The sequence below is a fragment of the Microtus pennsylvanicus genome, chromosome 18 (genome assembly GCF_037038515.1).
Source record: "Microtus pennsylvanicus isolate mMicPen1 chromosome 18, mMicPen1.hap1, whole genome shotgun sequence".
Lineage (NCBI taxonomy): Eukaryota > Metazoa > Chordata > Mammalia > Rodentia > Cricetidae > Microtus > Microtus pennsylvanicus.
This window is the reverse complement of record NC_134596.1, coordinates 7388285-7415281: the sequence shown is the minus strand read 5'-3', so window position 1 is coordinate 7415281 and position 26997 is coordinate 7388285. Positions and strand designations below refer to the sequence as shown.

The window sequence follows — 26997 nt, the reverse complement described above, 5'->3', positions numbered from 1 at the left end:
GCTCAGTGATGATATAATTAAATTAATACATGCTCATCAATATTTATATTATTATTTTATATTAATATATTATATTAATATTTATATTTAGTATTTATAAATAATGTATTCTATATAATATGTACACAGGCATGAAAGTGGGGGGAAGCCAGTCTATCTAGATTAAAATTAGAGCCTTCAGAGATGGGGTGTCCAAATTCAGGCTCCTCCTTTGGTTACTGATTGAAACAAAGCCACAAAATGGGCGTTTTGAGACACCATGATTATTGATTATAAATTAGCTGCTAGGTGATAATGAGGAGTTTTATTATATAGCGTACATTTACGAAAAGAAACAAAATAAGCATTACCTTTCATACCCTGCAGGGGTGACAAATAAACCACACAGGGACAGAGTAACATGACATCTGGGGCAGGTTTAAAAAATAAGTTAGAGCCGGGCAGTGGTGGTGCACACCCTTAACCCCAGCACTCAGGAGGCAGAGGCAGGCAGATCTCTGTGTGTTGGAGGCCATACTGGTCTACAGAGCTAGTGCTGGGACAGGCTCAAAGCTACACAAAGAAATCCTGTCTTGAAAAACCAAAAAAAAACAAAAAACAAAAAACAAAAAAAACAAACACACACACACACACAAACAGACAAAAAAAAACAAGTTAGAGAAATAGAGACGCTTAGCAGCCAGAGGCATGAATTCTTCTTAACTTTATTAACAGGGATGGAAGTGGGGGGGAGGGGGGATGGGGCTAGTTTGAAATATTACGGAGGATTCTTGCTACTTCTGTACACATTTAATGTCTTCATAATAAAAGTACTCAAACCCTAGTGGCATTAATTTTGTTAAGGACGTGTAAACAGGATGATCTGAACAGTACGCTAAAGCTTTGCATGCTAACATTGTGTGTCACGCCAGCCTGGCTGCAGAAATATTAGCACTGCACTGCCCTCTAGCGTTGGGAAGGGTTTACTGCGGTACGCCTTCATTAAATTCCCCGTCTTCCTCCCACCCACTCTATCGCCTTCTGCTTGCATGGTCCAGTTAGCTGACTAGTTTTAAATTCAAAAGGAGGTTTTAAAAGGCTATTGATAGATAGCCGTGCTTCTGTCCTCGCTGGAATCCTGATTGCTTCCTCCTTGGCATGCCGAGAATTCTCCCCCTTCATTGCTCGTTCTTCAATGGTAAATTGCATAAAAGTGGTTTTTAAAAAAGACACCCAAGCAAGCAGGTTTCTAAGAGCTCAGATGTTTGAAAGGGGAAATGGCGGTGTTTATCAAGCTGAGACGCCGACTGCACTTTGGTGAAACACTTTTATAATTGTTCAATCGCGAGTTCCTAGTTAGAATCGCTGGTCAATGTTAGTCGGGTAGATCAAAGCAGAGCTGCCAGCATTTGGACTCAGGTGTTTGTCCCTAAACAGCAATTTCAAAGCCGCTGTCATTCTTTTTATTTGCTTATTTGTTTGTTTTTGCTGTTCTGGGCATGGAGCACAGGGCTGAGCTTGTGTTTTACCACGGAGTCTTCAGAGTGAAAAGGGCAAGAAGTTACAAAAGGATTCTACTTTCAAAGTCAAACAAACTGATTTTTTTGTAACCAATGACAGAAACTTAAGCTCGCTTGCTTTTCTTTCTTTCTTTCTTTCTTTCTTTCTTTCTTTCTTTCTCTCTCTCTCTCTCTCTCTCTCTCTCTCTCTCTCTCTTCCTTCCTTCTCTTCCCTCCCTCTTTTCTTTCTTTCTTTCTTCCTTTCTTCTGCCTCATCTCCCTTCTTTTCTGTTTTTTTTTTCCCCCAAGACAAGGTTTCTCTGTGTAGCCCCAGCTATCCTGGAAATCACTCTGTAGACCAGGCTGGCCTTGAACTCAGATCCACCTGTCTTTGCCTCCCGGGTGCTGGTTACACCCAGCTGAACTTTCTTTGCTAGACTTCTATTTGACCAACTTGTTCTAGAGTCAATTTCAATCAGCCCAATTGCTTTGTTTATGCTTTTGTTTGTTTTGCGGAGAACAGCTCTCAAACTTGCTAAGTGGTCAAGGACCACCTTGAATGTCTGGTCCTCCTGCCTCTGAACCTGTAGTTTTGGCATCCCAGGCTGCAAGGATGTGCGCATTCCCTATGTTCCTATGAGGAGCAATTGAATGTATTTGCTCAATATTTACTGAGCATCTGCTAAGCGCCAAGCACTGGTGCAGATGGTGGTAACACAGCTGCGGCCCAAGCCCATCTGGTTTTCCTCTTTGTATCTTCATCTGTTTGTGGAGTTCTAGTGGGAGCCTCATCCAGGGCTCACAGTGAGCCTTCCCCCCCCCCCCCTCAACTTTCTCTTCTACAAGGAAGACAGTGACTTCTTAGCTTAGACCATCCAGGGCTTCTTAGCCTGAAGGGCCAGTCCACATCTCTTGCTCTTTCTGTCTACCTCACAACCTTCAGATTCTACCCCTCATTGAAAAGGATGAACCCAAACTCTGTGTGGGTTTGTAGACATCTCCATCTCCATTGAGGACAAACTCTGAGTCCCAGGTACTGGAGGCATCCCTTGTGCTGGTGACTTGGCAGTTTATTGTTGTTTTGATTTGATGGGAAACATGATTACAAAGTGTGGAACTCCGGAGCCAGCTTCTCCCCAGGTTATAGCTTGCTCCAATTAAAGTTAACGTGAGTCTGAAATGTCCTCCTCAGGCTCCTGCTTTGGACCCTCATTCCCCAGTAGGTGGCACTGTCTTGAGAAGCTGTGACACTTTCAGAAGGTGGGACCCCTCTGGCTGAACGAGGTCGCTGGGGACTAACCTTTGAAAGTTGTAGCCCAGACTGTGGCTCTGGCCTTACCCTCTGCTTTCTGGTCCACTGTGATGTGGGTAGCCCTAGCTACACACCCCAGTCACCATGATCTGAGCTGCACGGGTGTCCCTTCCTGTCATGATGGACTGAACCCCTCAGCCAGCTGAAGCAGGTTCCTCCTGTCAGGAACTGTGGAGACCACAATGCAAAGTCACTGAAGTCATAGCCCAGTTTGAAGAGGCAAGCATTGAGGTGAGTTCTGCAGAGATCTTTGTGTACGTTCCTCAGTTAATTCTTCCCACAGCTCGGCAGTGGATTCATTCCTGGGGAACAGGCTTTGCAAGTTTAAAGACAGTCACTATGCTATTACAGCCAGCAGGTGGCAAGCTTTCATCTTCTCCTGTAAAATGAATGGGTTGGGTTGGTGTGACTCGGGCTGCCTGCCCCGTAGAGTGTCTTCGCAGCTGGAATCCTGAGAATAATTGAGACATAATTTTGAGCACTCTGCGTGGGTTTTCCATTTAATCTGCATGGCACGAGTGTGGGAAGGACTATTTAAAATGAAGAACCTGGGACATAAGGAGAAGGACAGGAACCAGAACCCAGCTATCTTCCTCCAAAGGCTCTGTGTTGTGTGTTACCTGTAGTCAGGGCCTTGGCTTGGTGTTCGCAGGTTCTTGGCCTCTTATCTGAAGAATCGAGAAGAAGGAAGCAGCAAGAGAATTTTATTTGGAGTAAAGAGCAGAGAGGGGTAACACTGTCAAAATTGACAGAGGGCCCCGTGTGTGAGCATGCTCAGAGTCCCCAGCTATTGTTCTGGCTTCACTGGGAGGGGGGTGTCTTAGTTAGGGGTTCTATTGCTGTGAAGAGACCCCATGACCACAGCAACTTTTATAAAAGAAAATATCTAATTACAGTTTCAGAGGTTTAGTCTATTATCATTATGGCAGGACATGATGGCATGCAGGCAGACATGGTGCTGGAGAAAGAGCTGAGAGTTGATACATCGTGATCCACAGGCAACAGGAAGAGGTCTGAACTAGCCATAGCTTGAGCATAGGAGACCTCAAAGCCCACCCCTACAGTGACACACTTCCTCCCAAAAGGACACAACCCCTTCAAAAAAGGTCACACTTCCTAATAGTGCCACTGCCTATGAGCTTATGGGGGGCCAATTACATTCAAACTACCAACAGGGAGTAAGGGCTCAAGAAAAGGAGGTGGTTGGTTGCCAAGATTCCTGGCGTGGGTGACTCTCTGTTTTGATTGCTAGATAGGTTATGTCATCATTTCTCTACTGTGCTTGTTCCTCCCCAGAATGCTTCTGGTTTTATTCATATGCACCCCGATTATTCCTAGGCATAAAATGGTAAATAGAGACTCCCCCTGGAAGGTGACCAGAATACATGCCGTGCCTTATTGTGATTCACCCAAAACCAGTTTAGGCCTGATTGACCCTTCATAGGACACACTGGGAACACATCTGATTAGAAACTTTAAATTTTGTTACTAGAGATGAATAAAAATATATATGTTTAAAAAAAGCCCATGTGTAGGTAGGGCTTAAGGGAGTCCTGTGGTTGCTAGGTATCTTTTTTTGGAGAGGGGTGTGTGCATAGAGCCCATAGGTGAAGGAATAACCTACCATTGGTTATTACAGGAAGGGGTGAGGATGTATAACCCAAACCAAACAGGGTCCCACCTAAACCTCGAGCGCTAACCTGGCTCAACCATTGCACACTTCCCTAAAGAGTCTAGTAGGTGAAGGGTGTAGGGATTTAAAATAAAAAGCACCAAAGTAGCACGGAGTTTTACATCTCTGTGGAATAGGTTCAACAGTAAAGTGACTCTGTCTGTCTTTCTATTTAACCTAACAGCAGGCTCCTGGAAAGCAGATGCACGCGTGCTTTACAGACCTTCCCTTTGCTTCCCAAACCCTCCAGCCCTGCTTATTTACTGAGGAACTACCCCCTCACACCGAAAGTATCAGACAGTAAACTCGCATGCATAATTATCCTATTTGTTAACAATTCGGAAAACCAACTGTAAGGTTCCTTATAAAGATTACAAGTTTTTTGTTTTGTTTTTTTTTTCCGGCACCAGGGTGACAGTTCCGCCTTCTCTGGCGCCCTCTGGTGGTTGGATCTGCAATAACTCCAGAGCAGTTGAGGCTGGACTGTGAACCGTCTCCTGCATACAGGTACAGGGAAGCTTACACACGTGGCCGATCCTGGAGAACTGACTTTTCTCCTTGAACGCCAGTCTACGCAGTCTCGTGTCAGAACTGTGATGGACTTTGCAACAATTTCCCCGGTCTTTCCCCTCAAATCTGTATGAATTTCCTTCAGCTCCATCCTGCCTGTACAACCTGTAAAATGAGTTTTGTCTCCCTGCCTCCCTCTTTCCTTTCCTCCCTCTGTCCTCTGTCTTACCCCTCTTCAAAGGGTGCTTCAAGTGTTAAGTCAGTAATATATGAAGTGCTAAACAGCGCGGAGAGTGTATTGTTGCAGGATATATTTAAAGGGTTTATTTATTTATTATGTATATAGTGTTCTGCATGCTTGCAGACCGGAAGAGGGCACCAGATCTCATTGCAGATGGTTGTGAGCCACCATATGGTTGCTGGGAATTAAACTCGGGACCTCTGGAAAAGCAGTCAGTGCTCTTAACCACTGAGCCATCTCTCCAGCTCCTGTATATATATTTGAAGCACTCCGGCTTCAAAAATTGTCCCATTTGTTAACAATTCAGAAAACCAACTGTAAGGTTTCTTATAAAGATTACAAGTGTTTTTCCTTCACCTGGGTGACATTTCCTCCCTCTCTGGCGCCCCCCTGGTGATGGGATCTGCAATTACTCCAGAGCAGTTGAGGCCACTTGAAGCCCAGCTCCCTATCAGTGGCCGTGTGTGCTCCCTAAGCAGAAGACTATTAAGGCTATTATGAGGAAACACACCCCAAGGACATCCCCTCCCACAGTGAAGTTCTTCTTTAACTGAGTAGCAAACTGCCTTCTGCAGCTTTAAAAGCAGCCAGTCCTAGGGATGGCTCAGCAGTTAAGAATGCAGGGGGTGGCGCACACCTTTAATCACAGCACCTGGGAGGCACAGATCTCTGTGAGTTCTAGATTAGCCTGGTCTGCAGAGTGAATTCCAGTCTAGCCAGGGCTACACAGAGAAACCCTGTCTCACTCCCTATCCCCCACCAAAAGAAAGCATGCCTGAGGCTCTGTAAGCAGACTGCTTCAGACAGTCCACAACTGCCTGTAACTCCAGCTCATGGAATCCGATGCCTTGTTTGGGCTTCTTTCAGGCATACCAGTGCACAGACAGAGAGACCCATGACCACATCTGGAAACGAAAAACAAGCAAGCAAACAAGACAACAACAACAAAAAAAAATCTTTACTGATCCTGAGCTAGGCAGTCAAGCTCAGACAGCTTTATTTTCTAAAGTTTCATCTGCCATTGTTTTTCTAAAGAGATGCCCTGGAGTAGCCAGAACAGAAATCCCTACCGTGTGCTTCAGCATCCAAGGGAGGTAAGAGCATTGCTAATGGTTATTCTCTGTTTCCGAGCAGGTGAATAGATGCTTTCCAGAGGAAGCTCTGAGGCCACTGTCATCATTCAACCCTACAAATGGGAAACCCAGCGTCAGAAAGGCTAAGGGGCTCGCCTAAGCCAGCAGAGGTCAATGAGAAGAAGGTCTGGGTTCCGGCCCTCTGACTGAGTGTCCAACTCTGGTATACCCAAAGCTGTTATGCACATTTTCTTAGTTTGCTCGAGACAGTTTAAACTGGGCTTTCAAACACTTGAAGTAGAAAGAGTTAAAGTGCAATTGAAATACCGCTTTCTAAAGTGAAGACCCTTAGGTCCTCAGGGTAAGGACCAGCTCCACAACCTAGCCTCTCCATCCATCCTGTTTTCAGAGCTCTCTGAGTTTCTGCATCTCTGCTCAAGAGATATTCCAACAATATGCAGTCTTTGCTTAACCCAACACTAGTATTCTATACTAGTAGCCTATTATTCCTTGGAGAAAAATCACACGTAACGATAAACAACCTCCATTTTGCAGGAAGGAGAATGACGAACCGAGTAAACAAAGAGGCTTCACCCCAGTCAGACACCAGGGCAAACCTGAACTTGGCGGGCAGGTCTTCCAGCATTCCCTTCTTAAGTCTTTCCATTTTCTTGTCTCTGAGTCTCTACAGCCCTGATGCTCTGACCGCCTGTCATGTGGGCATAGGCTCAGCTCCTTGATGAAAAAGATACCATCTACCCTATGAACACCTGGGGACGGAGGGGGAGCAGGGAAGGGAGAGGGAAAGAGGGAGAGAGAGAGAGAGAGAGAGAGAGAGAGAGAGAGAGAGAGAGAGAGGAGAGGGAGGGAAGGAGGAAGGAAGAGGGAGAGACAGACAGAGAGAGACAGAGAGAGAGAGAAGGGAGGGAAGGAGGAAGGAAGAGGGAGAGACAGACAGAGAGAGACAGAGAGAGAGAAGGGAGGGAAGGAGGAAGGGAAAGGGAGAAAGAGACAGAGAGAGAGAGACAGAGAGAGAGAAGAGAGAGAGAGAGAGAGAGAGAGAGAGAGAGAGAGAGAGAGAGAGAGGAGAGGGAGGGAAGGAGGAGGGGAAAGGGAGAGGGAGAAAGAAAGAGAGAGAGGAATCAGGCTCTTAAGTAGCCCAGGATAACCTTGAACTTCTGCTCCTCCTGATCCCACCTCGTAAGTGCTGGGACTTCAGGTGTGTGACAGTGCGCTTAGTTTGTGTGTGCGCACCCACACAAGTATTGAATAGAGATTCTGCTGCCTGAGCCCCAGCCCCAGCTCCTTGGGGGGTGGGTGATGCTTTATGCACCAAGCATTTACAAGCTTGCCTCCTGCGCAGAATGACTGGGCCTGGTACCCCATTCTTCATCACTCGTCACAGCGTGTGTCTTTCATAAGAGAATCCCTTGGCAAGACTATCTAGAAGATCTTAAATTTGGGGAAATTCTGTCTGAGCTGTCGGTGGCTCTGGTATGGCAGAGGTTGCTTCCCTACACCTGCACGGTGCAGAAGAGGGGGCGTCAGGGCAGGTAGGCATCTTTGCTCTGTGAAGACCTCCAGGACTCTATGCCCATCTCTGTTCTCCTCCAGGTTAGCACTGGCTCACCAGCACCTCACTGAAGGCGAGAAGGAAGGGGAGGAGGAGGCCTGCTCTGTAACCCAATCAGATGAGCACACATTCCCTTTGCTCCAGTCTCCTGGGTGAGGTCTGAGTCCCAAGGTCATCTTGAAAGTGGTCCTGCGAAACACTCCAAATGCTCAGCTGTGTGTGATACAATATAGAACTCAGGGCTAAAGGATGGAGAGGAGTCCTCTGACCTCCGAAGACTTGTGAGTCTGGGACTGTGCACCGGCCCTGGGAGAGTGCTGCAAAGTGTCCAGGCCCTTGTTTATAACAGTAGGGACTGGAAACAACCTGACCTGTTTACAAGCAGGATGTGGGTGAGTCCAGCCTCCTGGAATAGCAGAATGCAACTGTGATATTCATTTCGTCTTTCAATTCACCCCCAAAGGACGCCAAAGACTGTCAGATAAGATTTTACTGAAGTCCCACTGGCTGAGACCAATACTTTTGCTGGTGTGTGTTGGGGGGTGTTTACAGAACATGAGTGAAGAGTGCCTGGCAAGAGGGTGGGTGACTCCCAAATGGCTGCATCGCCACAGAGATGCACCCCACCATGGGGGGGTGACCTCCTGAAATTATATCACGGGGACTTTCTTGAGACTAACCTTTTCCTCTGAATGTAGTCTAGATTCTACTACGATCCCTTGCAGCTGGGGTCAGCAAAGGGAGGAGGGCTTTATGGCTTTTAAAACATCTGTTAGGGAATGTTAATAGCCCCACCAATGTTATCTTTACAACAGACTTCCCTACCACTGCATTGCTGTGTTCTAGTTGCCATGGCTATGGGCAAAATCCAAGGTGGCACCATGTTATGCCCTGAGGGGGAGAAGGTACCATAGAACAGCTACTTAAAAAGAAACATTCCGGGGCTGACTGACCCACATGTCACAAGGCACGGCTCTAGGGCCCCAGAAATAAATATGGGTCTAAGGTACACTTTTAAGTGTATGTACTCAAAAACCATTTTTCTTACATTTATTTATTTATTGGGGTGGGTGAGTGTTTAGTGAAGAAGTCCTGGGTTCTCTCCTTCGACCACGTGGGGTCTGATGCTTGAACCCCAGTTGTCAAGTTTCAGGCAAGTGCTTTTGCCTGAAGATCCCTCTGGACAGCCCCTAAGTGCTTTTCTTTTTGCTGCTGGGTTGCTGGATGTAGTCTGACTGTCCTGGAGCTCAATATGTAGACCAGGCTGGCCTCAAATATTCAGAGATCTTTCTGCCTCTGCCTCCTGAGTGCTGGGACTAAAGGCCTCCTGGATGTATGTCGTTGTTGTTTTTAATTTTGTTTTGTTTATGTGTTTTTTGCATGAAGGAAGGGACCCATGAAGTGCATAAGAACCATGGAATTTTTTACACAGCCCTATAAAGAGCGTTGGATATAAAACATGTAAACTAAATTTAAAAAAGTCAACCCCCCCAAACCCCAAGACACAAAACTAGGGGCCCTGAGATTCTCCAACAAGCAAAACTGATCAGATTGGAAAGCTCTGGGATTCCAGTGGAGAGGAGGGGGTCACCAAAGCAGAAGAATGAAGGCACGTCCTGGGGTTCTAGATCTTGTGTTGGGCTTTGTACCTCGCCATGGTATAAGAAGGTCTCGAATCATGACCTGAACCTTAGCTTATGGACTTTACATCACAGTTTTGATAAAGAAAGGAGAGAATGGTCTTGGTATAGTTAATAATTATCTCCGCAAGGGACTGGAATACACGTATCCCCAAGACCATGTGACCTGAAAAGATCTGAGGGTGTCGTTTTGTATGACAGTCTCCAGGAAGGCAATGGCAGAGCCTCTGGCAGCCTGGCACTCAGTGAGGATGCGCTCCCTGTTGCTGCGGCTTTAAGCTGTCAACAGCGGAGTCCTTCTGACTGGAGTGGACAGAGAACGGAATTTACTACAGAATAACCGGAAGTCCTCAGAACAAGCTCCGCCCACAGTTAAGGCAGGGGCTCACAGATGCTCTCGGTCGTCCTACACAGTCCTTACCCTTGCCTAGCTGGTTCCACCCCTGGCTTTTGTTGCATCTTTATATTGTTCCCCGAAGTGGAAAAACCTGTGTGGAAGCAGTTGACTGGCTAAGCCTAGGCCAGGTCTCACATCTAGTAAGAAGATTGGGACTGGGCACATTTCATTTGACCTCTAGATTGAGGGAGATGTGACCCTTAGTTTTACATGCTTGTGCCACCACATCCTATCGACCCAGTGCTGGGCATGGAACCCAGGGCTCCATGCGTGCTAGGCAAGCACTCTACTAACTGAGCTACACGCTTCAATTCCCAGTGCGAGGAGGGGAGCGTTTTTCAACATGGGCTGAGAGGATGCCTTCCAATACAAGATTGAAATTACACTTTGGGGAACCACGGGATGCCTTTTAGCTGAAACCTGTAGGCTGTGGCCTCAGGTGGTTAGGGAGAGCATGCAGGGAGGGTTATGGAGGAAAAGATCTGGCATGGGGTGAATGAAGAGCCCCGCCGCGTCCTGCTGCAGCTCAGCCCCAGGGAGCAGCTCGGGGCTGGGTGCAGCCCCAACGCCTGGGTGCAGATCCAGTGCAGGGGCGGGTCCGGCGCTCAGCTCCGGCGCTCACTGGGGCGGGGCCGCGAGCGCTGTCACCCGGAAGACGTCGCGGCGGGTAGGCTCTGGCTGGCCCTCTTGGGGGATACCCGCCGGGAGGGGGAGACTGCGGGGCCGCCTGTGGAGCGATGCCTGGCCCCTGGGCGCTGGGCGCGGTGGCAGCTGCGCTGGTGGCCTCGATGCTCCTGCTGCAGCGTGGGGACGAGGGGTCCGGGGCTGGCCCCAGGTAACCCCGGGTAGGGGATGGAGCCCGGCCCTGCAGCCCTGTCCAGTCGGGCAGGGTTACCGTGGTGTAAGAGGCCCGGTGGGGTAGAAAGACACCTGGGTGCATCCAGCTGGGCACATTTGAGGTGGCCTTCGTCCCGAGCCCAGCCGTGACTCAGCACTTCCCCTGGGCTGGGACTGTGTAGATAGAATCTCTTCTGCCCAACAGATCAACAACCCTTGTTCCCCAGTGTAGATTGTCCCTTAGCACTCTGACAGTCCCTGTGGGTGTTGTTTCCCCAGCATGGCGGACAAGGAGGCCCTACCTAAGCTTCGGGAAGACTTCAAGATGCAGAATAAATCCGTCTTTATTTTGGGCGCCAGTGGGGAAACTGGCAAAGTACTTTTAAAAGAAATCCTGGGACAGAACCTGTTTTCCAAAGTCACGCTCATTGGCCGGAGGAAGCTCACATTCGAGGAGGAAGCTTATAAAAATGTGGTGGGTATTTGAGCTGGGGCTAAAAAAAAAATTGTAGCCGCAGTCATTTTGCTGAGGGGAAGGTGTCAGTACCCAAAGGCTGATCCTTGCCAGGTGGTGGTGAAGACGGAAAAAATTATCAAAATTGGGTTCGATTGATCTAGAAGAACCCTTCTAGCAAACCCTGGCTTGTACGCCTGCCTTTTAACCTAGATCATCTTGCAGCTCTCAGGTGTCTGGAACCTAGGCCGGAATGGGGAACAGTGGTCAGAGAAAGCCTGTGTGTAGTTAGTTCCTAGAGCACAGTGCTTGCTCATGTTGCCTACCTGTGCGCTCCACAGAGTGGGGGCGTGTGACAAGGACAGGTGGAGCTTTACCCGCCTGTCCCCACTTCACTTCCCAGGCCTGTGTCTGTAAATGCAATACTGCCTTCCTTGTAAGTGACACCGTCCGGGTTAAAGCACATGGTAGTGCCAGACTTCCATCTGGTCATCGTGCTGGGTGGGCTCCATAGTCTAGTTTCCTGAGCCCTGGGGAGATTCTGACAGTGGAGCCTAAGATTGCAGTTTTCTCTGAGAGTAGAGTCTTGGTGGCAAGTCTCTTTACCAGACTTTATTTTAGTTTTTGTTTTGCTTGTTTTGTTGTTTGTTGTTGTTTTTTCTCTCATGTAGTCTATACTGTGCCGGGAAAATCCCTCTGAAGGAACTGAAGGTAGCGACAACCCCCAGTATTTCATTTGAGCTCCTGGATTGCTGCGAGCTTGATGGCAGGATACAGTATGATTAGGTTTGAGATAGTGTTTCTCTAGCTAGTGTAGGCTGGCCTTGAACTCAGTTCCTCCGCCCCTGTTTCTGCCAGTGCTGGGGTTACAGGCACTCTTAGTTTACCTAGTGTATACCAGTTTCAGCGTAGATTGGAAAGACCACGGAGGAAAACAAGATGGGGTTAGGGATGCAGCTCAGGTGGTAGACAGCTTGCTTTAGCACACACAAGACCCCTGGTTCAGTCTCTAGCCCTGTGTAGCTTGGTTATGATGGAGCAAACTTGTCCTTTTAGCATCTCGAAGGTGGAGGCAAGAGGATCAGAAGTTCAAGGGCAGCCTCAGCTACATAGGAAGTTTGAGGCCAGCCTGGCCTGGAGAGAGATGGAGGGAGAGGCACAGAGAAAGACAGAGATACTGAGGAGGAGCTATACACACTGCGGAGGCTGAATCACAGGGATCGGAACAAGTCCCAGGAAGGTGCCTTTGTCTTGAATTCTTTCTGGCTGATTCTAATGAAGGTAGTTCTTGAATTGAACTGGAGGAACGGTTATCACCCCAGACATTACAGCTGGACAAACGGAGGCACCCATCTGGTCAACAGTCTGCCTCAGGTTTGGAGAGATGGCTCTGAAGTTAAGAACACTGGACACTCTTCCAGAGGACCTGGGTTAGATTTTCACCACATACATAGTGGTCCGCAACCATCTATGGGGTTGTGCACCCAAGGGGCCCCCTTCAGGACCTCTTGACTCTATACCCACGTGGTGCAGAGACATGGATGCAGCAGGCAAGTACCGATACACATAAAATACATTTTAAGAGATTTAATTAAAAAAAAATAAAAAAACTTGACCACAGTTGGATGTCTGTGAGTACTAGGCCCAAGATTTGAACCTAGATCCTTGAGATTCTACTTGCTACTCTGTCCACATCCTACCTGAACGGTTTCCTTCCTGGTGAAGTAGAGATTGGCTTTTTGTTTTCCCAAAGGTAAGATACACATAACCTTGCTGTTTGAAATCTGACTTACCCGACTGCAGTTGCATGTTCTGTGAACACACATGTGCACCACTGATTAGATTTTTTTTTTCATTGCTGGGCATACAATCCAGGGCCCCACGTGTACCCTGCAAACACTTGGCCACTGAGTTCTACACCCAGCTCCAGGTCGGTTTTTTTTGGTGGGAAAGAGGAATTTGGCAAACTTTATGTTAAGAGTTTAGATACTTCGATAATTGTTTGTTATTTATTCTTTACATCTTGAAGAGTGTCTGGTCTCTTTACGTGTGTGAAATTATATGCCGCTGTGCCCTTTTTTGTCTAGAATCAAGAAGTGGTGGACTTTGAGAAGCTGGAAGACTACGCCGCTGCCTTTCAAGGTCATGATGTTGGCTTCTGTTGCCTGGGCACCACCAGGGGAAAGGCAGGAGCGGTGAGTAAGCATTATCCGTGTCTCTTCTCACTGGCCAGTATTGTCAAGAGCCTCTTCCTTTCTTTCAAAGCTTTATTTCTCTTAAGTGTTTTTGTGAGGGAGGGTAAGGGGAGTTATGACCACAAGAGGATACAGATGCCTGCAGAGTCCAGAAGAGGGCATCCGAGTTACAGGTGCTTGTGAGCTACCTGACTTGGGACTGGGAACTGACTTCGGGTCCTCTGCAGACACACTTTGGAATCCTAACTGCTGAGCCATCTTTGCAGCCTCAAGGGCTCCTTTCTCGCGTACTCTTTTTTTTTTTTTTTGGGTCGTACTGCAGTGCTTAAATGTAGAATGTGCGTAAGATTCCATCTGCTGCCCCATCTGTATTACGCACGGGACATTGCAGATAAGGGCATCTTCAGAATAACCTTGAGTTAGGGCCTGAATGCCGGCCCCGTCCCAGAAATTTACGTGATCGTGCCTATGGAGATGGTACAGTCATCACAACGTCCCCTGACTAAGGGAAGCAGCCCACAGTCTCTGGGCAGAAGTTGGCTCATGCCGTGGGCAGTAAACTTTATGTGTCTTTCCATAATCAATGTTTTCAGCCTTTTCTCTCACTCATTTGTTCCACCTGCTCTCAAGTCAGCCTTTAAACTTAGGAACTAGATCGTCAGAACCCAGAGGCACGATTCCGTCAGCACCCCCGTGATGACTTAGCCCTCGGCGGTGATTCAGCCAGAGGTGACTCAGCCCCCACTGACGCAAAACTGCTTCAGTGCACATTTTATGTTCTCTTTAATGGTGTGCTAAATTGAGTCAGCCCCTCTCCAGGAGCTATGTGTACTGCAGAGGTAAAAGTCGTGCTTTATAATACAGATCCTGGGCAAGCATTTCTACGTCTTATTCAGTTTACATCTTAGTATGGTTTATTCCTCTGGCAGGATTCGCTGGCTGGAGTCCACATCTCTGCTAAATAAGTTGGATATTGATTCTGCCATAAGGGTCGTTTTAGCCACCTTTTCAGGAGTAGGACAGAGTGCCTGGCAGGAGCTGCTTGAGGCAGGACAGGTTCATTTTGGCTCACCGGGTGAGGGCTCAGTCCATCGCGGGGGGGCGGGGATGAGCGGAGGCAGGGTGGCAGGAACCAGAGGCAGCTGGTCTTCTTTTGTCCTCAGTCAGGAAACAAAAGTGATGCCAGGGCCCACTTCACTTCCTTCGTTCTGTTCAGCTTAAGACCCCAGCCCATGGATGGTGCCACCCACATTTAGGGTCGTCTGCCCACCTCAGCTAACCAGATCTAGACACGCTCTACAGACATGCACGGAGATCTGCTTCCAGGTCAGGTCGAGTTGACCCTATTAACTTTTACAGTGGTTTACACTAGGTATAGTTCTCCCTGCAACTGGAGGGAGAGGCCGTTGTGAGCCCCCTGGTGTATGTGCTGGGAATTGCATTTAGGTGCTCTGACCATGCAGTACCTGCTCTGAGCCACCTCACCACTTAAAGGCAGTTTTTATAAACCAGTGAATTGATGGGACTCTGAACAGCGGTTGCTAGGAGCAGAGTCGTGGCTTGGTTGTGTCTCTCTAGGCTTTTTGGTGCTGCAGAAGGTAATTCTAGAAATGGTTTCAGTTGAGATGGACATTCCTGTCCTGTGTAGTTTTGCGCTTCCACCCTGGGAGCCAGGGCTGGGGAATGGATTACAGAGAAGCTCTGCTTTCCCAAGAATTGCGTTTCTTCCTCTAGAAGGGGTCCTGTACCTGCTCAGCTGGTGCAGTCCTAAGAAGCACGTCCTCCAAAAGCACTGCAGCTTTCCGCAGCAGGCTCAAGCCTGGCTTGGACGATGACTCAGCAAAGGGAACTGCTGCATTCAGCATAGATAAGGCAAAAATAGTGTTGGGGGAAATGCTGTAGTTCTAACCCAAGGAGTAGGCTCACCTCTTAAGTCACTCAGTACCTTTTGTTTGTCTTTCCCATCGGCCTGAAAAGATAAAGGTAATTAATAACTCAAAAGGGCAAAGAACAGCCAGGTGAATAAGCTAGTCATCAGTGGGCCAAGAGAATGGGCAGGAAGTAAGTTGATACTGCCTCTAGAAAGGGTGTGTGTGTGCGTGTGTGTGTGTGTGTGTGTGTGTGTGTGTGTGTGTGTGTGTTGTAGGACCCAGGGCACCTTGGTACACACCTGCCAAGACAGGATCTATAGAGACCAACAGGAAACTGAGTCTCAGTTTACCCTAAGGCAATGCCTGGTTTCAAGAAAAACCACAAACTGAGACCACCCACGCACCACCTTGGAACAGATCATCCGAAGCAAATTCCAAACGTTCCAAATATTGTAGATAGAATCACTTGATGTTGCCCAGAACACACCCAATCCCCTTTTCACCAGGGCACCCCTAGACAAATGTCAGCCTGAACCTTAGAAGTCCCTCATCCCAACTTCTGCTGTTATAAACCCCCACCCCAACTGTGCTAGGGCTCTCCAGTCGTGCCAATGCTTGGACACAGGGAGAGTCCAAGTTTGAACTTGAGTAAGAATAAAGGCTCTTTGCGTTGACATATGGGACTCAGTCTCTTAGTTGGTTTTTGGGGGACTCTGCGAATCTGAGCATAATGTGTGCGTGTATGTGTGTGTGTGCATACACGCGTGCTTACATGTTAGGGTACATATATGGAGGTCAAAGGACAACTTTGGGGTGTCTCTCCCAGCTTGTTGAGAACAAGATCTCTCTCCTACCATGCTTCAGGTTAGCTGGCCTTCGAGCTTCCGGGATTGCCCGTAGCGATGCACTGCATACCCCCTCAGGCTTTTGTCTGTAGGTTCTAGGTGTGGAGCTCAGCTCTTAAGTCTTTCAAAACCTGCTGTGGTATGCACCTGTAATCCCAGCACTTGCTGTGAAAGGCTACGCTGTAAGTGTGGCATCAGCCAGGAGTTTGTGAGACTCCCTGTCTCCAAAGCAAAGGACAGAGACCTTTAAAAAGAGACCACTTGGATTCAGCGTGATACACTGTTTGGTGGTTGCAGTACCTTAACGTGAGAGGTGACAACGTACAGGTGGCTAGGGATCATGGTTCAGAGGGGCTTGGGACTTTCTGAGCTCATCCCCGCCGGGATTCTGGGTTAGTAGGCCTCTTTGGAGGAGGACTAGCCATGTGGCTAACCCGATGGACACTGCAATGCTGGTGGCAGGCTTGTGTCTTTTCGTAGCTGTTGGTTACAGGAATACACTGTGATTTTACCTCAGCAGTCTGAGTTTTCAATGGAAAAACTTGGAGAAGCTCAGGCTCTTGTCTCAGTGCTCAGGTCTTCTGAGTAGCTGGCTAGTCGCCCTGTGACTCTTTTTGGAATAAAGACGGCCCAGTGGCATTGGGTGAACCCCAATGTGCGTGGCCTCCCAGCTGTGCGGATTAGAAGTCTGAGGTCAAGGTATTAGTGGGTCGCTTCCTTTATGGAAGGTTTCTCTCCCTGCCTTCTCTGGTGGCCTTTGCCCATGACATTTTCCCTAGTGCTTGCGTCTGTGTCTCTGTGGTCTTGTTTTATGAGGACATGAGTCATTGACATTGCGTGAGGGGCCAGTTTGCTCAAGGACAGTCACATCATGAATTCCATCTGTAATGATTCCTTCTCCAAGAAAGATGACATGCTGAGGACCAGGGGCTAGGACCTAATGTAATGATCTGTCCTGTCCCTTTAAGAGACAAGCCGTGCCCACTCCCTCCCCTGAAGCTCATCTTCAGTTTCCAGCATGAGTCCCTTCTCTTTTCACCTGAGCTTGCTGTGGAGCCCTTGAGTGCATCTCTGCCAAGGTGTGTGTGTTCTTTTGAGTAGATCTGGGAAGGAAACTTACCGTGGGAACTTACTTATTCCCTGATTCTAGAAAGCTTCTCCATTTTAGCATAGGGCACACTGGCGATGGGATCTGAAGACTACCTTGAAGGATTTAGTACTCTTAGAGGCCTGGCTTTTCTCTGGCTGTATGGTTAGACAGTGAGGTACAGTTGTTCAGAAAAAACTGTCTCTGGGGTAAGGAGTAGCTTCGAAAGTTTGTTTTTCTACTGTTTTTAATTTGAGCAGCAGAGAGCAGGAACAGGAGTAAGATTAAAGCTAGGGCCTTCTAAAGAGAAACAGACTCGTTCTTATGCCAACTGCCCCACCCCCCTAAACCTAGCACACATTGGTGTCTCTAGCCAGTCCCAGGGCCCTTGTTTCTGCATGTTTTTTGAGTCCTTGGAAGCCGTTGACCCTTTTCCTTTAGAGTCTAATTCAGCAGCAAAAAGGCCACGCCATCAGAGTGAAGGAGGTGAGGTTTAAAATTGAGCGCGCTTGGAAAAGTGCGTATTTATAATGCGCTTGAGGGCTCAGCGGATTTGTGAAGTCGGTTGGGATTAACAGCCATTGATTGCTAATAAAACAATATTTAGCTTTGTTAAGAGAACAGCCCTGGAGAAAGGTGTGGGCACCTTGTCACCAGGGCCCATTGAAAGGGGATGAAGGGCTAAGGACGGGGGTCCACACGTTGGCGTGGGTGCTGGTCCTTCAAGAAGCTGTTGTCAATTGCTCGCCGGGCTGGTGAAAGGAAGGACGCCAGAGCCGGTGGCTGGGGTGGTATTGATGTGTCTCCGCTGGCTAATCAGATTGAGAGTCCCGTGACATTTTTGCCACTTTAATTTCCATTGCACAAAGGGGGGCGACAGCACTCTATTAAGGAGAGGTTGATCCAGAACTAAAGCCAAATAAATTAGGGTCTCAGTTTAATCAAATTACCCCTCTCCTGGCCCTGGATTAAGTGAGAGATAGCGTCGGTCTGGAGGCCTGTGATTGGCTGAGCCTCTCTTGTTTTTAAAGAAACTGCTGGGGTGAAAAAAAAAAAAAGCATCGGAACACAGACAGCTATAGTGGTCTAAGCATTGTGCTAACACAAGGCAAAATTTATGTTACTAGTCAACTATGCATCGGGAAGGATAAACCAGTTATTAAAATTGCTTTTATTTAGAGTAAGGGAAAGAAATAAATATGCAAGGTCCACCGAGGATTTTTCTCTGGAGTTTGGGTTTTCCCTGCCTCCTCTCAGCCTATCTAAAATCTCCATTTAGAGAAATCAAGGGAATCAACTTTCTCTCTCTCTCTCTCTCTCGTTCCCTCTCAAAAGTGTTGCAATTTGGTTTACTTTACATTTATTTATTTATTTTTTTCATTTATTTATTGTATTTTGGAGACATGGTCTTGCTACGTAGCCCTGGTTAGTAGAACCTATTACAACTACCAAGCCGGCCTCAAACTTGCCACGACTCTCACCACTGCTTCCCAAGTGCTATGATTGCACGCCCGCCCGCCCGCCCGCCTCCCTCAGCTGTTTCCACACTAATGTTAAGAAGCAGAAACACGAATTTGAGTCGGCATATAGGTTGGGCTGGCAAGTGAGTTGTTTGGTCTGAGTGTCAAGGTATAAAACACCAGAGAAGATAGTGATAATTCCTGGGTAAAGAGCTGAGTCCCAGGGCTGGTGAGATGGCTTAGTGGTTTACTGCTTTTGCAGAGGATCCGGGTTCAGTTCACTTGGGGGTGAAACCATGTGTCCTTCCATTAGGCCCCCTTATTATGTAGTCCTGTTTGTTTGTTTGTTTTATCTGAACTGAGTTTACCTATTTATTTGGATATTTTTGGTGCTCTGACCCTGTGATGTAGATTAAGAATGAAGATTCAGCACTGTCCTCGCTGGGCTAAACCTTGGGTGGTTTGAGGAGGGAGTCAACTCATAGCAGTCTTCTCCAAACATTTAAAAATTGTGAAATTGTGTGCGTGACTGTGTGTGTGTGTGTCCCCCCCGTGTGTGTGTTTGTGTGTGTCCATGTGTGTGTGGTAGTGAGTAAGCCAAACACATTTATGGAGGCCAGAGGACAATTCTATGGAGTCGGTGCTTTCCTTCCACCATACATGGGTTTGGGAATTAAACACATATTCAGAGTGGCAAGTGCCTTTCCCCACTGAGCCATCTTGGTGAGCCCCTAACCAACATTTTTTGATTACACGCTTACCAGTTTTTCAAAGAATTATATGGCATGCATTGCCATATAATATTCAAATTATTTTGCAAGGGCTCCATGTAAACGGGACGTCACGCTTTCCGTTCTCACAGTGCCTGGGAGTTCCTATGTGGTACCCTGAGAGCCCAGCCTGGTAGAGCTGACACAGAGAAAGACAAAAAGATTGGTAGATTTGTTTGCCGTCTGGGCTTCATTGCCATCCCTGTGGTGTGGTGGTGGGGTTCTTGTCTCTGCTGCTGAAGCTGCTCTTTCCATCTGGATGCTCACCCTTGGAGCCTTTCCCCAGGGTCTGAGTCTGGCTTTCGAGCATGGCTTAGATGTGTTCTGTTTAGATCCCATTTCCCCCAGGCCTCCCAGCCTGCCACCCAACCCTGGGAATCATCTTTAACACGAGCATGCGACATTAGGAAATAACTCGTGTCCTTTCCCCTCCAGGAAGGATTCGTCCGTGTTGACCGAGATTACGTGCTGAAGTCTGCAGAGCTAGCAAGAGCAGGCGGGTGCAAACATTTCAATCTGCTGTCTTCCAAGGGGGCGGATAAGTCCAGCAGTTTCTTATACCTACGAGTAAAGGTTTGTGTGTGCTCTCCCTTCCATATACATAGAATAATCGACAATACTAAGTAGCCAGTATAATCTTTAAAAAAAAAAACAAACCTCATTGTATTGTGTATTTTCCAAAGCTTCAGGGACTGTTTTGGGGAGATACGTACTTAGAAAGCAGGTATGGTTCAAAAGCTATCTTCCCCATGAATTACTCAGTAAAGTCGGTGGAGAAAGGAGAGGCAGCCCTGGTCTTGGATGGCATGGCCTCTCAGCCTCAGAGATGGACACTCCCTCCGTTTCTCTCTGGCCAAGATGCCAGAATTTTATGCCTCTTGCCAGTACAATACGTGGTTGCCGCTGGTTTTAACCGGAAGTTTCCATTTCCTCACAGTGAAGTAGAGGCGCTGCCGCAGGAGGATGGACCTGGTTCTGTGTCATGTGTCTCTGGACACGGGTTCTCCTCGGCATGAAATCCTTTTTCAGACACACACTCGCCTTTTGCCTAATACGCCAGGAGAAAGGGCTTTCGTCTGGCTGGGCCCCATCTGTCTGTAGTCGTCACCTGGACTTGGAGAAATGCCTGTCGTTTATAGAGTCAGTTCCTCACTGAAGTCTTAGACATCACCAGGGGATCCCCGTTGCCTTAACTCCTTTTGTCAAGCACAATGCCCTGAAGTCTTGGCTCCATCTTTTTTTAATTGGTTCCTAGGCCTACCCCCTTCATCACCTGGGTCTTTTTACTGAGTGGACCTTGAAAAACATGTCACATGATAGCTTCCCTGGCCTCTGATTACTCACCTGGTGCGAAAATTCATGACTTCATAATTTAAAGCATCTCTGTTTGTCATTTCTTTGTTTTCTTGAGATCTGGGTGGGGGGTTGCTAACGCTTAGAAGTGATTGGCACAGAGGGTCATCTAGGATCCACTGGGTGGAGGCTCGCCTCCTGATCACCGTATTTTTCTCATCTATTACAACTGCTTGTATACTGAAAAGGTGACTGTGGGGCCAGTGAGGAGGGACTGAAGGGGTTTGGACTGATGCTTCATTTACCCTCTCTGGGTCTGTTTAGACATTAATGAAGGGAGTGCCCCCGGAGCATGGCCAACCTACCAGGGGTTACACCCTTAATGAAAACTCACCTCCTCTGCCCTAGAAGCCATCAGCTGTCCATTGCTCCTCAGTTAGGGGTGCAAGTTTGTCAACCCCACCCACCTCCATGCTGGCTAGCTTGATAGCGTGCAGGCAGCCACAGCTGCTGCGTTCGTGAGCATGGCAGGCCTGTGGGGGCCAGAAGACACAGTTTTGTTCAGGTCCACTCTAACCTCCGGCTCTTAGGATCTTTCAGTTCCTCCTCCTCTGCAGTGGTCACTGAGCCGCAGGGTCTGGGGGTGACGCTGCATTTTGACCATTAGCGGACGACTCTCAGTGTGCCAAGGTTAAATGGCCTCTTCCTTCTGTCCAGACTCTAGACTCAGGCTGCCCGCTGGGATTAACGTGAGTCTTGGGAACTGCAGAAGCAGTTTATCTTCAGGCCTGAGTGACCCCCTCTCAGGCTTTATCTGAGTGCTTTGGTCTTGGGCAAACACTGATTTTTTTTAATTTTTATTTTATTTTATTTTTTTTAAATGTTAACAGGGAGAAGTGGAAGCCAAGGTCGAAGAATTAAAGTTTGATCGCTTCTCAGTGTTCCGGCCGGGGTGAGTAGAGAGGCCGACAGCTAAGCCATCTGTGAACGAGGCTGGCTCGGCATGAGCTGCTTCTCCAAAGGACCCACTTTCAGCTCGGGGGAGGGGGGGATGGAAGGGGGAAGAGTAGCTTGGGGCTGCCTCAGAATCATGGGAACTTTCTGGAAGAAGATGCTGCCTGCATTTTTTTTCCTTAACATTTTAAGTTCTATTCACTTCATGCCCTTTTGCCTTTGTACCCCACTCCCCCTTTATTTAACAAATCAAACTTTAAAGCCACCACATGAGCCAACTGATTTTCTTGAGGCCTGGAGGCTGGTGTCTGCCGAGGTGCCCCTCCTCCTCGTGGCCGTGCCAACTTCTCAATGTGGCTTCACATAGCCTCTCTCATGCATGTCCTTCTCGCCAGAACGGCAGGCCTATCCTGCCCTCAACACCTCTGAGCTCTAATTGCCTCCATAAAGGCCATCTCTTCCCCTGCCTTTCTCTGTCTCCTAGAGTCCTGCTGTGTGACAGGCAAGAGTCTCGTCCAGGCGAATGGCTGGTTAGGAAATTCTTCGGCTCTCTGCCAGAGTCCTGGGCCAGTGGGCACTCTGTGCCTGTTGTGACCGTGGTTAGAGCGATGTTGAACAACCTGGTGAGTCCCAGCAGTGGACAAATGGAACTTCTGGAAAACAAGGCCATCTTCCACCTGGGGAAAGACAGCGATGGGCCCAAGCTGTGACCGTACGGGAGGACGGCTTTTTCTCAAACCTCAGTGCCTGTCACCGAATCAGTCATGTTGGGGTCTCTAAAACGTCTCTCTGTAGTCCTTTGTGGTGTCCCTGCAGCTCCGTTAGGAAACCCCAGTGCTCTGCTCCAGCTGTCTGTCCATGTGAGTCACCCAGGGAACTATGGAAGGGCCTGTAACATAGCCCTTGTGGAGTTTGTGGGTTGAGGACAGGGATCTGTGGTTTTGACTTCTATGTCCTCTGGTTGGGAGACCAGTTTTAAAGCTCTCCGAGAGAGACGCCTGAGCACTGAGTAGCGGGGCCCTAGCCCTCCAGGCAGGCGAGTGCCGGTGAAGCTTACTGACAGTCTGTCTAGTCTCTGAGCCGCACAGTGCCGCTTAGCTGCACGGAGCAGAGTGAACCCTGTGCCTTTACTGCGTGTCAGCGCAGGAGACGTAAAACAAGCTTCTGTGATTCATTGAGGAATAAAAATAAATGGCCAAACTCTGAGTGCTGGTTCAGTTGCTGAAAACTGTGGAGGTCCAAGTGGGAAGGTGCAGCGATGGTCCCCGGGGATGGCACCCCAGCCCCTAACATGGCAGGGTCTGCAGAATCTTAGGTAGGATGTTCCTGGCACTCTAACTCTGCCCTGCAGTATTATAAAGTCATACTGTTGCCCTCGTACCTTTTTTTTTCCATTTAAATTTCTATTCTCACCCTCACATTGCAAATGGAAAATCGAGGCGCACATGGTTAAACACCATGCTCAAGGTCTAAAGCTGAAAAGCTAAGCTAGGATATGGCGGGGTTGAGATTAACTACACTCAGCCTAATCCCATGTCTTGTATTTATTTTTTGTTTGTGTGTCTGCCACGTGTGTGTTTCCTCAGAGGCCAGAAGATGGCAACAGATCCCCTGGACCTGGAGTTACAGGGGACTGACCCTTCCCTCTCTGTGCCGGTACTAGGAACTAAACTCAGGTCCTCTGGAAGAGCAGCAAGTGCTCTTAACCACTCAGCCATCTATCCCGCCCCCTGAAGCTGGTTTCTTTAACCATTCTGTAAAAGTACCCCATGTCCATCTATTTCAAGAGGGTTCCAGGTAATTTAGCACATCATGGATGCATAAAACTTAAATCCTTGGGTTTCTCCATTGGTCCAGGATGCTGACAATCAACTGCAAACAGTGGTTAATCTAAAATTCTCCAGCACTAAGCTGAAAGACTCAGGGTGGTGGTGAGCTTTTCTATTGTTTGTTTACTTTTGTGACAGGGTCTTGGGTAGCCCAGGCTGGCCTCAAAGTCAATGAATAGTCCAGGACGACCTTGAACTTCTGATACTTAAGCCTCCACCTCCCACGTGTTGGGGTTACAGGTGTGCCCTGTCATGCCTAGTTTCTATAGTTGAAACTATAGAAGCTGGATTGAATCCAAGGCTTCATGCATGCTAGGTAAACAGTCTACCAACTGCCCTGTGTAAACATGTGTTTTTAGAGATGGCACCAGGGAGGACTGCAGAGAAGCGGTGTCTTCTGGCCATGATAGGACCTCTGTGCCAAACCCAGCAGCTATGGTTGTCTGTTCAAGACCAAGCCAGTCAGCATTCTGATGTGGAGGGGCGGGGACTCATGAGCCCCCCACTCCCAACTGAGGAGCTATGGGAGAGGGAGATGCGAGTTCTCTTTAAGGATGTGGCCTCTGGTAGGTTGACCACACTCCAGCAGATGTCCCCACACCTAGAGTATATGGACCCTAGAAATCGGAACCCATGTTAATGATTTTTTTTTAAATGATACAAAGGTGAGGGGTAGGAAGAGGGGTGGGGGTGGATAGACCCGAGAGGAGTTAAGGGGTGGGGGAGGAATATGATCAAAATGCATTGTATGAAATTCTCAATAAAAACATTAAAAAAAATAAACGGTGGCCATGTGAGGAAAGTCCGGGTGGTGGAGTGGAAAAGGCAGAACAGCCCACTGGAGCGCTTCAGAGATCAGCAGGACACAGGTTTGAGGGTGTGCACGGCGTGCCGTTGAGCCGAGCTGATGGCAAGCATCAGGCAAGCCTAGCTGGCTATGTCGTTCTCAAACATGCCCCGTGCATAATCCAGCCTTAGACTGCAGCTTGTAGGAATGACCTACCCAGAATTACTGCTGCCCGCCTGTCTGAAGGAATTCCATGGTTAGATACTAGGAATATTAGAAAGGAAGCAGCCTGACAAGTGGGAATCGCCCCATTGCCAGGTAGACAGCATCGTTTGCTGGCACATACCAAACAGTCCACTTGTTTCCATGGTGTGGGATCAAGTTGATGCCTAAATTTTTAACACACATGAACCCATGTAACCCTCACTTTAGCCCTCAGGCTACTACAGTCATGATCGTGTTTGTTTTACCAGACAGGAAACTGAGGCCCAGAGAAGGCAGGGGTCTTCCGATCTTAGAATTCTAGCTACTGAAATAGGGTTCAAAGAGTGTGTGTCCCCATGTTCTCACTTTCCCACTTTAACACCCCTAGTAGGCGGCGCGGGGCAGGGAGGATTTGGCTCCATTTGATATCAACAGTGCACACCCAGCTTTCAGGCAGAAAGGTTTTTTTTTTTTCCCTGAGCCTTTCTTCTGTATGGGGCTCTGGAGTTCCGAGCCTAGCCTGCACTGACCACCTCCGCCGCCAGATGGCGCTGCGGCAGGCCGCGCTCAACCTTGCCTTTGCGCACGCGTCCACTCTGCAGCGGACGGGAGTGGCGCCCGTCCTCTCGTCCCACCCCCGTAGCCCCACGTGACCCGGAAGCGCTTTCGGGCCGGCGCACGGCCGGCGTCTGTGTTGCTTGGTGGCTACCGCGCGTCTGCGCTCGCTCGTGGCTCCGGTGCCGCGCTGTGCGGCCGCGCGCCTGGTCGGCGGCCATGTGTTCGCTGGCGGCGGGGAACGGTGGGTCCCTCGCGCGGGCGGCGGGGCGAGGGAGGGCGGGCGCGGGTCCCGGCGCTGGCGCTGACTGTGTGCCCCGCAGGCCAAGGCGCCGAGCTGGGGCCGGAGCCCCCGGAGCTGTCGGACAGCGGAGACGACGCCGGCTGGGAGGACGAGGATGCTGAGCCCGCGCACGGCCGGCAGCACACGCCCTGCCTGTTCTGTGACAGGTTCGTGCCCGCGTGGCAAGCGCGCCACGGAACTAGCGAGCACGTGGCGGGCCGGAGGCCGTGGCCCACGTCTGGATGCTGATTGACAGGGGCCGCTCACGTGGCCCGGGGGGGGCGGAGCCGGGAGCCGCTCTGGGTTTGTCTCTGCAACCCAGTCAACGCCCCCAACACACATACACACAGATCATACTCCGGGACCCAGTCAACGCCCCCAACACACACACACACTCCGGGACCCAGTCAATGCCCCCAACACACATACACACAGATCATACTCCGGGACCCAGTCAACGCCCCCAACACACACACACACACTCCGGGACCCAGTCAATGCCCCAACACAGATACACACAGATCATACTCCGGGACCCAGTCAACGCCCCCAACACACACACACACACACACTCCGGGACCCAGTCAACGCCCCCAACACACACACACACACTCCGGGACCCAGTCAATGCCCCAACACAGATACACACAGATCATACTCCGGGACCCAGTCAATGCCCCAACACAGATACACACAGATCATACTCCGGGACCCAGTCAACGCCCCCAACACACACACACACACACTCCGGGACCCAGTCAATGCCCCAACACAGATACACACAGATCATACTCCGGGACCCAGTCAACGCCCCCAACACACACACACACACTCCGGGACCCAGTCAATGCCCCAACACAGATACACACAGATCATACCCCGGGACCCAGTCAACGCCCCCAACACACACACACACTCCGGGACCCAGTCAACGCCCCCAACACACACACACACTCCGGGACCCAGTCAACGCCCCCAACACACACACACACACACACACACAGAGAGAGAGAGAGAGAGAGAGAGAGAGAGAGAGAGAGAGAGAGAGAGAGAGAGAGATCATACTCTGGGCTTGGCATACAATCCCTCTGGAGGCTGAGGCGGGAGAATGGCCATGAATCCCAAGCTAACCTGAACTACCTAGCTTGACCTCCCCTACTCACCAAAAAAGCAGAACTCTACACTTCAGTCTTAAATCAGGGATGGAGTCCTCTGTTTCCATGAAGGAAGACACAGTATGGGTAGTTTTAATCCTGTTACTTGGGTAACGATTTTGGGAGTGCACACTCTGGAGGGCGTTTCTGTTTCTGCCATCCTGTAACATTACCAGTAGTCTTCTCCTGGAGCCATGTAAACAGCCCTAGCCCACCTCCATGATTGAGGGAGGAATCGATGCCTTTTGTACTTAGGGGAAATGAGGCTGCAGAGCCACCAGCTTGTTCAAGGTCACGAAGCTGCGGGTTTACAGTCCCAGAACACATCTACTTTTTGCTTCAAACCCTGCATCTTAGTTTCAAGACAGTAACTTTGGGTGTGTGGGCTCAAAAGGGGTGTTTGACATTGACCAGTGCTGCTGAGCCCCAACATTTGGGGCATGTTGCAGACTGGTGACATATGAGTTCCCAGGTGGCACCTCACTGGAGAGGAGGAATGAACATTTATTGGTGCAGTGCCCTG

The 26997-nt window shown here is 49.1% G+C and overlaps 2 protein-coding genes across 4 annotated transcripts in view; both read left to right on the top strand.

Moving 5' to 3' along the window:
• The first annotated feature begins 10333 nt into the window (after positions 1 to 10333).
• On the top strand, positions 10334 to 22868 carry Htatip2 (HIV-1 Tat interactive protein 2). Of its 2 annotated transcripts, none has more exons than XM_075952738.1 (6): positions 10334 to 10563; positions 11013 to 11208; positions 13275 to 13382; positions 19851 to 19988; positions 21599 to 21660; positions 22147 to 22868. In XM_075952738.1, exons 2-6 carry the CDS (start codon positions 11014 to 11016, stop codon positions 22370 to 22372), a joined length of 729 nt encoding a protein of 242 aa, XP_075808853.1. In that variant the 5' UTR covers positions 10334 to 10563; position 11013; the 3' UTR covers positions 22373 to 22868. The 2 variants fall into 2 exon arrangements, with proteins under 2 accessions (XP_075808853.1, XP_075808852.1); XM_075952737.1 differs by lacking the exon at positions 10334 to 10563 and adding an exon at positions 10573 to 10731.
• A 2274-nt stretch (positions 22869 to 25142) lies between these two features.
• Prmt3 (protein arginine methyltransferase 3) overlaps positions 25143 to 26997 on the top strand; it is a 67743-nt gene continuing 65888 nt past the window's right edge. Inside the window, exons 1-2 of one of the 2 annotated variants that reach the window (XM_075952300.1) lie at positions 25143 to 25281; positions 25361 to 25487. In XM_075952300.1, coding sequence (XP_075808415.1) covers positions 25257 to 25281; positions 25361 to 25487 — 152 coding nt within the window. In that variant the 5' untranslated portion in view covers positions 25143 to 25256. Of the gene's footprint in view, positions 25282 to 25360; positions 25488 to 26997 lie in introns of those variants that run through there. The other variant, XM_075952301.1, reaches the window with a different exon arrangement.